The 15,228-nt window shown below is 39.5% G+C and overlaps 1 protein-coding gene and 2 non-coding genes across 6 annotated transcripts in view; 1 reads left to right on the forward strand and 2 right to left on the reverse strand.

The window, feature by feature from the left end:
* Positions 1-368: 368 nt before the first annotated feature.
* trnan-guu (transfer RNA asparagine (anticodon GUU)) lies at positions 369-442 on the reverse strand. Its single transcript has one exon. It is a non-coding gene; the product is annotated as a tRNA-Asn (tRNA).
* A 155-nt stretch (positions 443-597) lies between these two features.
* Positions 598-670, reverse strand: trnak-cuu (transfer RNA lysine (anticodon CUU)). Its single transcript has one exon. It is a non-coding gene; the product is annotated as a tRNA-Lys (tRNA).
* Positions 671-3,105: 2,435 nt separating this feature from the next.
* The window catches only part of adisspb (adipose secreted signaling protein b), a 40,427-nt gene continuing 28,304 nt past the window's right edge, over positions 3,106-15,228 (forward strand). Inside the window, exons 1-2 of one of the 4 annotated variants that reach the window (XM_013272803.3) lie at positions 3,106-3,308; positions 9,576-9,685. In XM_013272803.3, the coding sequence (XP_013128257.1) occupies positions 9,661-9,685 (25 nt within the window). In that variant the 5' untranslated portion in view covers positions 3,106-3,308; positions 9,576-9,660. The other 3 variants (XM_019353464.2, XM_013272802.2, XM_005453121.4) reach the window with 3 other exon arrangements.

The following is a 15,228-nucleotide window of genomic DNA, read 5'->3' on the forward strand; positions in this document are numbered from 1 at the left end:
TGTCTCTGTGGCGATCCCTGCGCTTTTTCTTTCATGTTTTTGTTACAAGACAAGCAAACACGGGAAACTAACAATGGAGGAACGCCACAAGCGCACAACTGAGGGGGATGGGCAGCAGAAGAAAGGAAAGCAGGAGACTGCAGTTTCTCTGTACTTACCTTTCAAATTTAAAACTGGCAATTCACACTGGATAGTAAAAGCAGAAACACAGTATTTCTGCTTATACTACAAAAGAGTAATGTTCTTTATTGTGAATAATGTTTTACAAGGGGGGAAAGGGGTGGGGCGTCAGAAATCAGTATAAAGCTTTGTAAAGTTGCATTATCCCAAAGACATGAAGAAGAAAGGTAAAAAAAAAAAAGACAGGTCGTCCCTGGGTGGGCTCGAACCACCAACCTTTCGGTTAACAGCCGAACGCGCTAACCGATTGCGCCACAGAGACTACATGGAAACAAGTGAGGGAGGTCCTGTTTTTGAAAGTTATAACGGGGATGCGGCCGTGTGTTTTTAGTGTTTTTGTTTTTTAAATATGGAAGGCAGATTGTGGGGTCACTGAAAAAAAAATTCAGGTGATGATACATAGGATTAAAACGAGAGCGCCCAACGTGGGGCTCGAACCCACGACCCTGAGATTAAGAGTCTCATGCTCTACCGACTGAGCTAGCCGGGCTGATGACGAAACTCCAAGATATTCTTTAAGAACAAGCACTCCTCTCATTGCGAGGGCTTGGATCATAGGAAGTATTTGGTTCTTAAGTATCAAAAGAGTAATAACTAAACAAAGTATTATGATTTTGATTTTACGATTATGATTTTATTCATCATTAACACATGATAAATAAAAAAGTGGACACTCTTGTCTACTTTTGAAAACCTAAACATACAGGTAGCAAGCCAACAGGATACAAGGCGACCACCACCATCACCCCTGCCCACCACCTCTCACTTAGAGCAACTACAGGCTGGAACAGAGTACAGCCCGTCTCCAGAAGAATTGTTCCAGAGCCCAAGCGTGCGTTGAGGTGTTTCGCTTAATGCACCTTATAATCCGAAAAATATGGTAACTTCTACCTTCCTTTAGCATGTCCAGAAGTCCAACTCCTTGTGCGATGGTTAGCATCTTCCTCTGCCTTTTGGGTGCTACTGCCTTTGACGGTGCAAAATGGTTCATCTACATTGTTGTGTTTGTTGGGGAGAAAACTTACAAACATACAGTTCAGCACTTCAGTCACACTGCTAGCATAGATTTATTAAGATTTATGTAAATTTAACAAGCTGAACACATTCTGTACTGTACAGGAGACACGGCATGGAGGCGATTGATTGATCTACAGCCAATCAGGACACAGAACACAACGTGCTGTAAAAGAAAAAGAAAAAAAGCACAAAAAAATCCACAAAATACGAGGCCGCGTAAGGTGAACCACGTTATAGCGACGGACCACTGTAATCCGTTAAAATCTTTTGCAGTGACATGTTTTCAAATCATATTTATCAGTGTTTTTCTTCTTCCTTGTTTGTTTTGATTTAACGTGTAATATTATGTAAGATGCAAAGTGCCTTAAGCCATGATTCTTCATTAAAGAATATGATCAATGCTTTCAAATGCCTTTGTTATTAGTTTTTGACGTTTTCCATTAATCTGTTCTCACATTTAACACAATACTTGAGTGTTTCTTAGTTTTAGACTAGTAAATTAATCTAAATTTATCCCAAGGTTAGTCGAGTATGAAATAAGTCGCTAAGAACATGTAAGCATGTAAGAACATCCCTGGTAATAAGAGAGGAAACCATCAATTAGTATTCACCAACACACACAAAAAGTGCACCATTAACCATGTGATAATCTGAATTCAGGGTTATCTACTGCTGACCAGCAACTCCCATTTAGTCTGGTATTTACCAAAAGGTTTTCACAACACTTTTAAAACACACCAAGCCCTCGACTTACACGCGTCAAAGGTCAAATTTTAGTGCATCACGCCAATTTAACGTGACTTTAAAAGCTAGCTAAAACTGCAAGTTTACGGTGTCGCATCGACGCAGCAGCCCTCAGTCACACAGTTATTACCCTGACATTAACATTAGCATTGTTTTCCAACAAACTCTAAACAGTTTAACTGAAACACATCACTAAATTCTTCTATGTTAGCCATAATCTTATCTTAAGGTGGGTTTGATGTTACAAGCTAACTCCACTAGCTGGCTGAAAACTCAAACTTGAGTTTACCGACTTTCACGCGCTCGGTGCGGGTGTTTATTTGCCATAAACGAAATAAACAACAAGTACAATAATAATAATAAAAGAAAGATAGGGGGAAGCAATTTCACCTTGGTTAATAATTTAACGTCGTTTAACAAGGTTTACCGACACTTAAGAACAGAATGACACCTTCTCGTCAAGCACGTTTTAATGGATTAATGGAGGATTAATGCAAGGGAGGTGCAGCATGGCTAAAAAAGAGTCCTAAACCACGTCTTTTGCAAAATATTGCCCGGGGACTAGAACCGGCCAGAGGGCCACTTTGGATCCGCCCGGTCATGTCATAAATAAAAGCAGCATAATGTTATTGAATGACAAAGCAAATGACTGCACGTTCGCACCAAGGTTTAACTTGTTTACCACAGAGAGTGTGCAACATGTCACGAATCCTCTGTGCATCAGCTAAGCATGTTTTCTTTGTGGTGTGCATTTTAATTATCTGTAATCCTGTCTGCGCCTTTTAACATAAGTCCAGTGACTAAATGGTGTTGGGGAGATGACCTTCTCTGATGGTCCCCATGAAGCATACAGGACCAATACAATGCAGTGAAATAAAGTAGTATAAGTATAAAATAGTGCTAATAAAATGGGGTTTAAAGACAGTGGGTCAGTACTCCTAACAAACATTTCTTTGTCTGGTTTAAGTTTGGCCGGCAGCTGTGATGTTTGAAAACTCATCTTTTAATAAAACTAAGTTAAATCAAGCGATGTAATGTGTCTCTGCAATAAAAACACATTATCTTCAGAGTCAGGGACAGAACTTCATGTAGAGTTTGCCCATGCGCAGAAAGCACCGCCAGATGGCGCTATCCGCTACAGTAAACCGTGAGGATGAAAGAGGAGACTGGGGGTGTTTCACAGCCAGCTTTGACTGTCACTCTACTGCAGCACAGAGAGTAGAGAGGAGCGGTTCTGCTTTTGCACCACCGCCTTTTTCGCGTTTGTAAAATATAGACTTGGAAGCGCAACACCCGGAGCCGCAGCCGCACCACGTGACCAAATGCGGAAATCGTCCGACTGAGGAAAGTAGAACCGGAGGCGAGAGGTGAGGGTTTGGTGCCCGCCTGATTTTCTGAGAGGCTGTTGCTCCTGCTGCTGCTGCTACATATTTCGGAGAAGGTTTTCGCTTCCACTTGTCCGCACGGTTAAATGTACGACTTCCGTGTGCTGTGAGTAAAGGTAAGCAACAAGGAAGCAAAACAATAGAAAGCATCGACCGTTTGTGAAACGCGGTAACTTTTTAAGAGGGAAGCAACAAACCACCTGGCTGGTTGGCTGGATGAGGAGGGAGTCTTTGTGTAGACAGACGTGTAATTGTAGTGATTGTCGATGCTGCACGCTTTACTCACTGTGACGACTGGGTGATAATTCTAGTGTTACTACAAAGAAGTGTACCAGATGAACTAACAGAGCCCTTTATTTGTGACCTCACCTCTGCACATTTTTAATCCTAATGCTTCATGTTTTGTGCAAAAGTAATTCTTGCTTCTTCTTCCACTTGTACTTTCTTTGTTGCTCTGCAGGAAAAGCTCGGGGAAAACCAGCATGGCTGTGTAAGAGTTTTAATGGTCTGCTGTGCATTTAAAGCTGTATTCGTAAAGCAACATAAAATCCATCAGTACAAATTTAGTTGCAAGTGGTGCCTTTAAAAGTGATTAAATGAGACTTGACAGAGTCTTTCAAAACTTCTGAGAGGTTTAAAAAAGAAGAAGAAGAGAGTAGTCCTTTGAATAACTCGTACAAACACATAAAAGCTTAAGAAAATATCACTCACTGCCAGCTAAGCTGTCTCATATTTCAAATGCCAATGTGGATTTGGCAAAAATAAAAACAAAAACAAACCAAAACAAACAAACAAACTTTTTCTTTCCCTGTGATAGGCAAAGGAGAGGAAACCAGTACCTAGATGTTCCCTCAATCAAGCGTACATTCACTTGGACCATATGGCAACCTGAACCCAGCTCCCGTTTACTTTTATATCCCCATTAAGGTCTTCACACAACACACTTAAAACAAATGAAGCTAATGATGTAGTAAAAACTGTTGCTTTTGTTGCTCTATGCATTGTTAATATGCTGTTGCACCTTTTTCAGTGCAATGCAATTTTATTTATATACCAGCAAATCAGAACGGGATTTGCCTCAAGGTGCTTTATATTGTATGAAAAAGACCCTAAAAATAATAAAAAAGAACACCCCCAACAATTAGATGACCCCCTATGAACAAGCACTTGGCGACATTGGGAGAGAAAAACTCCCTTTTAACAGGAAGAAACGTCCGTCAGAACCAAGTTCAGGGAGAGGCAGCCATCTGCTGCGACTGGTTGAGGGTGAGGGGAGAAGACAGGAAAAGAAGCCTAGGCCTATTGCAGCGTGATAAAGGGAGGAGTCAGGCTCACCTGACGCAGCCCTAACTGTAGACTTTGACAAAAAGGAAAATTTCAAGCCTAATTTTAAAAGTAGAGCGGGTGTCTGTCTCCTGAATCCAAACTGGAAGCAGAAGCAAAACAGAAGATGGGCCTGAAAGCTGAAGGCACTGCATCCCATTCTACTTCTAAATTATCCTAGGAACCACAAGTAAGCTCACAGTCACAGCACTGTTCTGTTCTAAAGCTGGATTTAGACTTCTGTGGGAAATCTACGTCATAACTTGTGACGTAACCGGAAACCCCTCTTTAATCCTATACTGCAACCTTTAACGCCATTCAAGTCATTGCAGGCTGCAATGGTCACGTTGAGTCACGTGGGAGGTCATGGTGTCGTAGGGTTAAAAGAAGTTTCCGGTTATGTTGTAAATTACAATGTAGATTTCCAGCTGAAGCATAATTCATGCATCAGAGTGATTTTGTGCTGTGGTGGCTTCCACGTGCAACAAAAAGTGTGAGCGAGGGCCACAACTTCGGTCACGTAATAGTGTAGTCAGGTCATGTTAACTATAAATATGTTATGGTTCCTGTTGCTGCCAGTTTGTGCCTGTTTTACAGGGAGCAAATCACCTCCTTAAAATAACAAATACCTGTAGCTGCTCTCTGTGGCATCTGCAGTTTTAATTTATGGGCCGTGGTGCAGAGCTGTGACAACGCCTCGCTGGGCTTCGTGGTTTAAGTGAGGGGTCATGCATATAAATGAGGTTTGCCCTTTGAAGAAACAAGGCCTTGCAGTTTCACAGGTTGAGTCAGCTTGGAAATACAGCAACAGGTGATGAGCCACAACATTAAAACTGCTGAAGCAAATGGCATTGATTATGTTATTGCAAGACAGCGTTTTGCAATAACGTCTGAAAACGCTCCGCGTCCACACTAGCGTTTTCAAAGAGTTGCGCGTCCACACTAAAACGGCCGAAAACGCTGACGCATCTGCGCATGCGTGAAACGCAAGACGACTCAACTACCAAAATTGTGAGCAAACAAAACAACTGCTGTCCGATGCCGTCCGCCATCTTGGTTTAAGTGGTCACATGACTGCATCATATGACCAACATGCGTCATCGTTTTCGAAAGTCTGCATTTTCAAGTGTCCACACTGCGACGGGACAGCTCCGTTTTGAAATGTATGCGTTTTCGAGAGCGTTTTCAAAACGCTGCGTTTTTCCTTGTGGAAAACGCCGTCTCAGTGTGGACGGGATTCCAAAACGTTATCAAACGAAAACGCATTAGTGTGGACGTAGCCTTAGTAACTTTGTGTAATTAACAGTGACATTTGTTTTCTTGGCCCCACCTGCCATGAATGCGTGACATTGTATAGCATTGCATTGTCCTACTTGCCTTGCTTAGTAACACATTTATACAGAATCCAGTACCCCCAAGTTTCAAGCGAATAGCAGTAACTCTTTAGTAGCTCTCTTCGAAATCCCAGCGTATTGCAGAAGAAAAAATCATCTAATTTGTTGCAACCTGGGATCTGTTTTTGCAGGTTTTAACAAAATGACTGTGAGCGTAACAAAATTATATACTAGTCAAATTAAAACTTGTGAACTTTGTGATTGCATAACAGTGACGTGAAACAGTGCAAAAAATGCAGCGTTAGTCATATGGTCTGACACGTTGTGACCAAGCCAACAGTCACATTATCTGAAACTTGTCACAGCAGGATGTCCTTAATAATTAGTCATTAGGCAGGAAAACTATGCACGGTTTGCCAGTACAGTAGGTCAAACTGGAGTAAAGAAGTTGCTCTGAAAGCTTACAGATATTAACAACAGTCTTATAGCAGGTTAAAGAATAATCTGACCATTCACATTTTTTTCCTGTGCTTTGTTTAAAACCTGCCAAGTGGTGTTCCACCACAACAAAAACACAAGTATAAACCTAGAATAAGCTATATGTAGTGGTATTTTACGTATTACAGAGAACCCGACACATCTATGCAAACACTTTTTAAGCTTGTAAAATTTTGTGCTTCTATCCAATCATATATCTAATGTGTCACCCCCCTGATTCTACAGCTCGAAGTGTGCACATTTGAATCCCATCAGCGTCTTTCTAATCTTAGCGACCCATTTAGGTGCTTGAAACAGGACTGGTATTTTGCACCACTAAAAGTGGATCATTGTCTGATTTCTGCAGCGCTCTCAGTGGATGTGACACTGTAAAATTTCTCTTCCAGGCTGTTACACCCTTACCTCCCCATTTGCAGCAAAACAAAGTGACGAGTCTGGCATTGGTCCTCACTTGGTTCACTTTCATTTCTCCTTTTGACTAAAAAACCAGGACAAGTGGGATTCTTGGGGGTTTGTCTCACAGACCTCGTCGGGTCCTTTAAAAATTATTTAAAGGGATTTGGTGACTTCTAAGAACAAGGTCAGACTTGGCAAATCTTTTATTTTGGACAGGTACCTATATTACGGCTGATGTAAGGTCAGCAGCATTTGTTTTTTGACAATTCCTAACAGGGATACAATTTTTTTCTGTTAAACATGGGCAAAAGAACAAATGCATTTAACATGCATGTGAGCTGCATGCATGTGAGTCATTTTTCTGTCTGAGCTGAGATTAGGTATTATCGTGACATAAAGAGTCTCAAATTAATGAGCTTAAATTTTCTTGCAGCCTGGCAGAACCAACCTGTGGACCATCTCAACTGACCCCTGATGTCTTAGAAGTAAAACTTCTAAAAAAATGAATAAAAGCTGTAGCTTCAGCAGGGCGCTCTGTAAACAAATCATGCTAAATGTCACCTGTTACTGCACTTTGTGATGGTACTCCTAATTCTGTTCTGGAGCTTTAAGAAGTTAACAGTGTAATTCAATTCAATTCAATTTTATTTATATAGCACCAAATCACAACAACAGTCGCCTCAAGGCGCTTTATATTGTAAGGCAGACCCTACTACAATAATACATACAGAGAAAAAACCCAACAATCAAATGACCTCCTTTGAGCAAGCACTTTGGCGACAGTGGGAAGGAAAAACTCCCTTTTAACAGGAAGAAACCTCCAGCAGAACCAGGCTCAGGGAGGGGCGGGGCCATCTGCTGCGACCCGTTGGGGTGAGAGAAGGAAATTGGCAGCACAAGAGCCAGTTTTCAACCAGCTTCGGGCTCGAGTTACCCTCCAGCTCACAGAAGGTCTTCAGAGCAGATTAGCAAGTACAGTTCACTGCACAATCGGATATCTTGGTGTTTCGATTATCATAATTAATCTTGGTCCAGGTTCAACTTTGCAAGTGACCAGTCACATTGCTGTGATGTCATAGTTGCTGAATATGGAAACACCACCACAGCAAACACTAACCTTGACCCTGTTGGTGTTTGTTTTTTCCTGAGTAGACATTGGCAGGTTTCTTTCCACGTCACAATACTGTGACATCACAACAATGTGATTGATTTCTGGCCGTGTTGAGCCTGGACCAACATTAATTACGATGATCCAGGAACAACACCAATACCAATCAGCACACCTACTATCACCAGCTGCAGCACAAGACTCGAGCTGTGGCTTGAGCCTTGAAACACCGTCCCGATGAGCCTTCTTGTCGAGAGACAGGAAGAGCCAGTGTTATCTGGTAAGCGGTAGTTGAACCTTCAAAATAAGAGCACAGGGCTTGTCCGATAGTTTGATTGTGTCACCTCAGACAGATGAAAGCAAATTATACTTGGTGGTATTATGGGTAATGCTATATGTATGTACAAAAATGTGCACGTTCATTTCAACATTTCTTTCTATTTAGTTGCTTTACTGTTTACTGTACCAAAGTCAGTGTTGCCCTACCCTGCTCTGAACTTACTACAGTAAAAATAAAACATGTTCACTGTCACCAGCAACAAGCAGGAGGATAAAGCTATTTAATGTTGAGAAAACTCATCAAGTTTTGTGCTCACAGGGGGAAAAAAACCTCTTCCAAGTCCTCTCTTGAAATATAAAGAGAAAAAAGTTTTAAAATGATGTATGAAGATGTGCGTGGGTGTGAGGGAGAATATTTTTTGTATAATGACAATAAAGACTTTCAATTCAATTTCAATTTATTTTTTTTCTGTCACGTAGGCCTAAAAAGACAAAGTGTTAAAGCAATGGGGGAACTTGTTTTAGCATTGTTATTTTTTTTTAAAGTGGCACTCACGTGCTTCCATACTTTTCATAAAACACCCTTTTGTACTAATAATAGCATTAGCTGCTCCAAATCTTAAGACCTGACTTAACTTAAAAATTGTGTCACCAGAGCAAATAATTGGATGCACTACAAATGCCACTTCTAAAAACTTTCTATAGCAATGTCACGAGTTCTTGCACCTGTTGGTTAAAATTATTTAAAGCTGCTGCTTGTTGAACTCTGTCAGACCTGTTGGTTATTGTTGTATAACAGCAGTACTGCCTGAAAATAAGACTGCTATCTTTGAGTGTTATTGTAGTAGTATATTAAATAGACCTGCGTGCTTTCATGTACTGGCTATGACTACCTTGTGCTGCACTATACTTTGCATAAATATAGTTAAAGTTTCTCCGTGCTTATAAGAAGAGTAGCGATGAACATTTTCCATCTGTGCGAAGCCCACTAGCAGCAGCAGCCTCAGCCCCTATAGCTAATCCTCTTAGACTGTTTTGTTGTTTTCCTTTAATTGAAGTCTCTGTCGGGAGTCTCTGGCTCTCCTGGCTTGACTAGTACAGGACAGCTGTGCTCTCAGCTGAAATACACACTAACAGGGAGTTGAGGATTTAGGAACAAGCACAGGGAGTCCAGCCATTATTTCAGTGTTTTTACTTTTCTCTCATGTAAATCTTTGTTCTTATCATTCAGTGTTTATTTCCTCTTGTTTTCTGTTGTCACCCCCTTGTGTGATTGCCTCCTAACTTCTTAACTTTTTTTTTTTTTTGCAGAGTTGCTTTGAGGTCGGACTGCTGAGATGACAAGGCTGTGACAGTGTGCGACTAAGTGTGTCTGTATCGGACTCATTCCTGTGAGATGGCTACTGCAAAGAAAAGTGAGTGTATGTTGCTGTATGCGTTCTTTAAAAGTACTTCTATGTCATTCTGCAGTAATGTGCCAGATGATGGTGTGATTGCCTGGAATTTTTAGAAACAGGAAATGCCCACTTTAAGCTAGTGAGACAGACAAACAGCAACGGCTGAATTCTGAGTTCTATTGAATAACTCAGTCAGGTGGCAACAGACTGCAAAAATAATTTGCATAAAGTTATTTGGGAAGGGGGGAGGTACTGAAAAAGGAAACCAGTTTGCTGATACATTTGGTACAGGAAATCACGCACAGTCATGTGAAAAAGTGAGTACACACAAGTTGTAAGTTGTAGATTTGCTGCTGTACGTGTCGTTTGACCCACTTTGGGCTAAGCGTTAGCTGTCACACAGATGGCCTCACATTTTGTTCTAGAATACGTTGGTATATAGAGAAGTGCATGGTCGACTCAGTGATTGCAAGGTATCCAGGTCCTGTGACTGAAAATCAATCCCAAATCATTATGCCTCCACCACCGTGCTGACATTTGGTGTGAGGTGTTTGTGCTGTGTGTGTTTGGTTTTCTCCTAACGTGGAGCTGTGCATTATGGCCAAACACTTTCACTTTTTCATATCTGTCCAAAGCACATTTTTCTGTAAGTCCTGTTCAGATGCTACAGCCGAGTTGGCTTATTCTTTTTAGAGAGAGAAGATGCTTTTTCTAGCTAACCCCTGTAAACAAGCCATACTTGTTAAGTCTTTGTCTAATATGACAAACTTTAACTTTTTCATGCACTTTAACATTTAACATGCCACTGAGGCCTGTAATGTTTGAGATGTAGCGCTTGTTTTTTTTCTGAGCAGGTTCTCTGAGCATTGCATGGTCTGACCGTGAGGCTAATTTGCTTACATTGTGGCTTTTTGTTAACATACACCTGAATGCTCCAGACCAGCAGACTGCCAAAACTTCTGCTTTTATAGAGGCGCTGACGGTTGCTGATGATCAGTTAATCAAACAGATTTGATTAGGAGTATCTAAACTGCTACTTACCCTCTTAAGTAAGTAAGGGGTAAGTAAGGGTTTGTTTTTCACAGGATAGGATAGGAAAGGAAATGATGAGTAGTCGTGTGAAACTTTCATTTTCACATTACTATATATAGATATGTAAAAAAAACAGTTTTACTCATCTGGGAAATGAGCTACAGTTTTAGATGCTTCAGATTTGGCTAACTGAAGTGGCACTTCTTCTGCATTCATTGTTTATTAGAAGGTAAATGAAAGGAGAAAAAAAGGGAGTAACTAATTTCTTATTAGAATTCATGATGACTCATAACCACAGATTAACTATTTCAGCCATGAGACAGCCTGACTTAAATTGAAAACATGGTTTATGGTAGATTTTTTTTGATTGAAAAGCAGAAATGGTATAGTGAGGCATGCCGGGAACAATGACTATGTGTTTATCTCTATGAATAAACTTATTCGCCGTCCCAGTAGTTATAGATACTTGTTGCCTTCACAGACCACTTTGCAGACCTTTGTTAGGTTCACTGATGACTGGTGCTTCTCTACTGATGTCCCGAGCGTGACATTTTACAGGGTTTGGGATTGGCTCAGATATCACAGGAAGAGTGTCTCTTATAAGTTGTTGCCTTTGGTACAATAAAAGTATTTTGCAATAAGCTGTAAAAATGTTACTGTGGAGATTTCAGTCATTTCCTTTTGTCCTTTGAACACTGGCGTGTGCGAGTAACTGTAATAATCCGTAACACGCACAATTATATTGTTGTTGTTTGTTTTTTAAAAACCTCTTCCCAGGTGCATTTTGTAAATTACTGTGCGCTTTCATCTGCTGTATATCAGCTGTATCACTCTCCCTCAGTTGTCTTCATGTGAAGTTTTATATACAGGAAGACATAGATGAGCGTGTGTGATCTCGCTTTAACCATGCCCAGCAGTGTGCTGAAAGCAAAATTGAAGTTTTTCTTTTTTTGTCTCCCCACAAAGAGTGCTGTTAAATGAGGTAATATAACCAAATGTGAGAGTCTCAGGTGGGTCTTTTCAGAGTTGTTACCAAATATTGAAGCTTGCAGTTTGTTGGTGTGATGTTAATAGTAGACACTGGTGATATTTTTTTTAATCTTTTTATTGATTGCAGTTTTTTTCAATAATAACAGCTGATTGTTTTTTGTGTAACTTATGGAGTTAATGATATTTTATGTCCAGTCTGCAATCACTGCACTTGAGTCCTAAACCCACCAGGATTAGACTGATAGGCTAACAGACTACTGTAATATTCAGCAGAGCAGAAAGGGATACGCTGACAGGCAGATTAGTGGAAGGACATAAGTAGATGTATATTAATCTGAAATAAGCCAGTTGAGCAGGGCTGCGTGTTAATTTGTGTGTACACATTCTTTTTTGTGCTAACTCGGGGTTATGAGACCAGTCTAAACAGTGTCAGCTCTCAGTATTGTGATAATGATAGGGTTAGGGTTTGGCTCAGATCTGCACCTATGATGCAGCTCTTGTATGTGAAAGTACCTCAAATACACATGAAATGCTTGTGTTAAAGAGGTTTTCAGTAAACTTAAATAAATAAAATCAAAGGTTAATTTATTAAAATAATTCATCATTAAGAAAAATGTGCTTGGTATAAACTGGGTGTATACCAGATTAAATTAAATGTAAGTATATTGTACTTATGTAACAAAAATTATATGGGGAATAACTTAAAGTCGGCAATCTGGGCAGATATAGTTTTTTGAGTCTGTCTTTAAGAAAGAATTGCCTTTGTTGTTCTTGGTGAGTGGATTCATTAGTGAAAGAAATTACCGCCAAGTCTGTCTGGAGGAGTAGATCTTTAGCATTCATAGGAGCATGGCACCAGATGAATGATAAAACTGAACAGTGTTTATGAATGCAGTTTTAAATCAGCAATGGAGGTGATGGATGGCTGCAGCATTTCTTTTGGCATGAGTGGGTCAGCCTTTTGAAGAAGATTAGCATTTTAGAGGGTTATAAAATCTTTTTTGATAAAAATCTAGACGCCTGTTTACATAAAAACACGAGTAAACACGTTAGCTGTGAGCTACAGAGGCATTTTTGGTATGATCCAGGGGTTAAAGCAGGATTTGGACAGCTCTAACAGCAGCTCAGATAACGACCATAGATATATATTTGTTTGTCTTGGTGGCTTTGTTAGATTTGTTTTGTTTGTGTAGAGGCTGTGTGATCTGCTGACCTTCTTTTGCTGCTGTGGCTCTGAGGTTTATGGATCTTTGTGGATTTAGGCAGCTGCATTGTATAATATATCAGCAGATATTACTCAGGCTGGGACTCTAGCTTGAGTGATATCTGCCTAGCTGTAGTATGAAATTGGAATTTGGCAACAGATAGTGAAGAACATCAGCTTAAATTCAAATGAATGAGTGAAAACCCTGACCTAACCAAACAGTGAGCATGGTTACTACTGCAAATAAAAAAAACTTTAACAGGCTTCATGTATAATGTTTACCCCACATAGCCTGTACTTAGGTGTGCTGGCCAAGTGTACTAACAGCTAGTCAAATTTCAATGACTCATTTTTTTTCCATCTGTGAGAACAGTGTCACCCGTGATTGATTTCTTTGTGTAAAAACCTCTGGTTCTTTCTTTGAACTCCTAACTGGCTAGCCAGCTAGTGGCAAACCTCATCTTTATCCATCCTTCTTTAAAAATAAAAAATAAAATAACTTATGACTTATTTATTACTAATTCTATTTATTACAGCTTTCAGTTTCTTTAAGATGATAGTATTTAATTTGCTGAGCAGTCATTGCCGTTTTAAAAGTCTTCTTCAATCATCCCCTTGTGTCATTTGAACTCGGCCGGTCTGCTCTTTCAATGAATTGTCTTTCTAATTATTGTTCTGTATTTACATTTTGCATTTGTGAGACCATGTTTCACACCCCCAGAATATTAGTAGGGTCATAAAAATATGAGTGGTAAATCCTAACTGTTGTAACAACTAAGACTGGGCCATATCATATGGTCAGTGATAATAATGGTATAAATATAATATAAAAATGTCATATAATTGCTATAGCAATGCTATACAAGCCTGGGCGTGTCTGAAAACACTGTGCCAGGCTCCAACCATTTAGTATCTAAAACTGAAGGTACTCTAGAAACCTCCAACAAAGCAGAGTACTTCAAAATAGATAAGAAAACTGACACTTGTTTTACCACACCGCTGAGTGAAACCAGGCTATAAAAACAGCAAACACTAGCAGCATGTTTAAAGTCACTTTTATTCCTTATTGTGAAGCTCAATTTGAACTTCAGCAAGTCATTATTAGCCTGTATAAATGCCTAAATGCATCGAGTTGCTGCAAAATAATTGGCTGATTACATATTTACAATACTGAGCAGTTGAACAAATGTACCTTATAAAGTGGCCAGCGAGTGGATCTGTAAATACACATGTAGCATCATGGTCATTTGTTAGTTTCTGAGGCATACCTACTTTTTGAGCAAACACATTAAAGCTGTTAGATTTACAACTCAAGCCATTATTTTTTTTCCTTAAACTGATCATTTTTCACATTGAGTCAAAGTTCAGGTAGAGTCGCTGTAGATAAAAACACATTTCTTCACTTTTCAAGCTATAGCGTATCTTTTTGACTTTGAAAGGCTGCCTTACTGCAAAAAGTCTGCCTTTGCATGAGTAATTACTCTGCCATGAAGCCCTACTGTATGAACTTCAAGGCTTCACTCAAAAAGCCTTGTAGCAGGGTGAAAAACTGTAAGTAAGCGCTCTCATCATGTGATTTAGATGATTATAGTAAAGCTTAATATTGATAGAGAGCTACATCTTCTCAGAAAGAAAGAAAAAATGCATCCATATTATTGCTGAATTTATATGTGGTGATCATTATATCGTTGTATCCATTCACCTTCCATTTGAATAAAAAAGGAAAAAGAGAGCCCTAGGCTCTAATTTTCAAATGTTATTGATTTTCCCACACATATTGGTACTCTATACTCCAAAATAAGATACAAGAAATGTCTAGTAGGTGTTAAAAGAGTTGCCCTTGATGGATGAGCTGATGAATTGAAGCTTATAGCTGATTCAGAAATGCATTTGTAATGGTTCTATAAAACAAATGATGATATCAGATAAAAGCTCTTTGACTTCTGGGTGTCTTCAATAAAGGTAAAAAGAAAATGTGCAGATAGATTATTAAGTGATTAAATTATTAAAAGGTTTTTGTAATGATTAAAAAAAACCTCTGTACCAAAAAACAGGTTTAATAATGTAGACTCACCTAAATCCTGATGAAATCACAAAAACTCAAAGTCCATCACTCAGAAGTTATTCAGTGTCTTGCATTTGGACCTGCTACACCACTTTTTCTTTTGGTTTATTTATTTTTTGTAGATATGGGTTTCATGTGTGTATTGTTAATCATTATAAATGATGGTTTATCTCAATTTGGTCTTCATTGTCAATTGAGACAATCCCAGTAGCTGCACACAGTCCTATGAACTGCTTCAAATGTAAAGATACGCCTTTTAATTGTGATGTTATAATG

This window comes from Oreochromis niloticus, linkage group LG3, assembly GCF_001858045.2.
Source record: "Oreochromis niloticus isolate F11D_XX linkage group LG3, O_niloticus_UMD_NMBU, whole genome shotgun sequence".
Taxonomy (NCBI): domain Eukaryota; kingdom Metazoa; phylum Chordata; class Actinopteri; order Cichliformes; family Cichlidae; genus Oreochromis; species Oreochromis niloticus.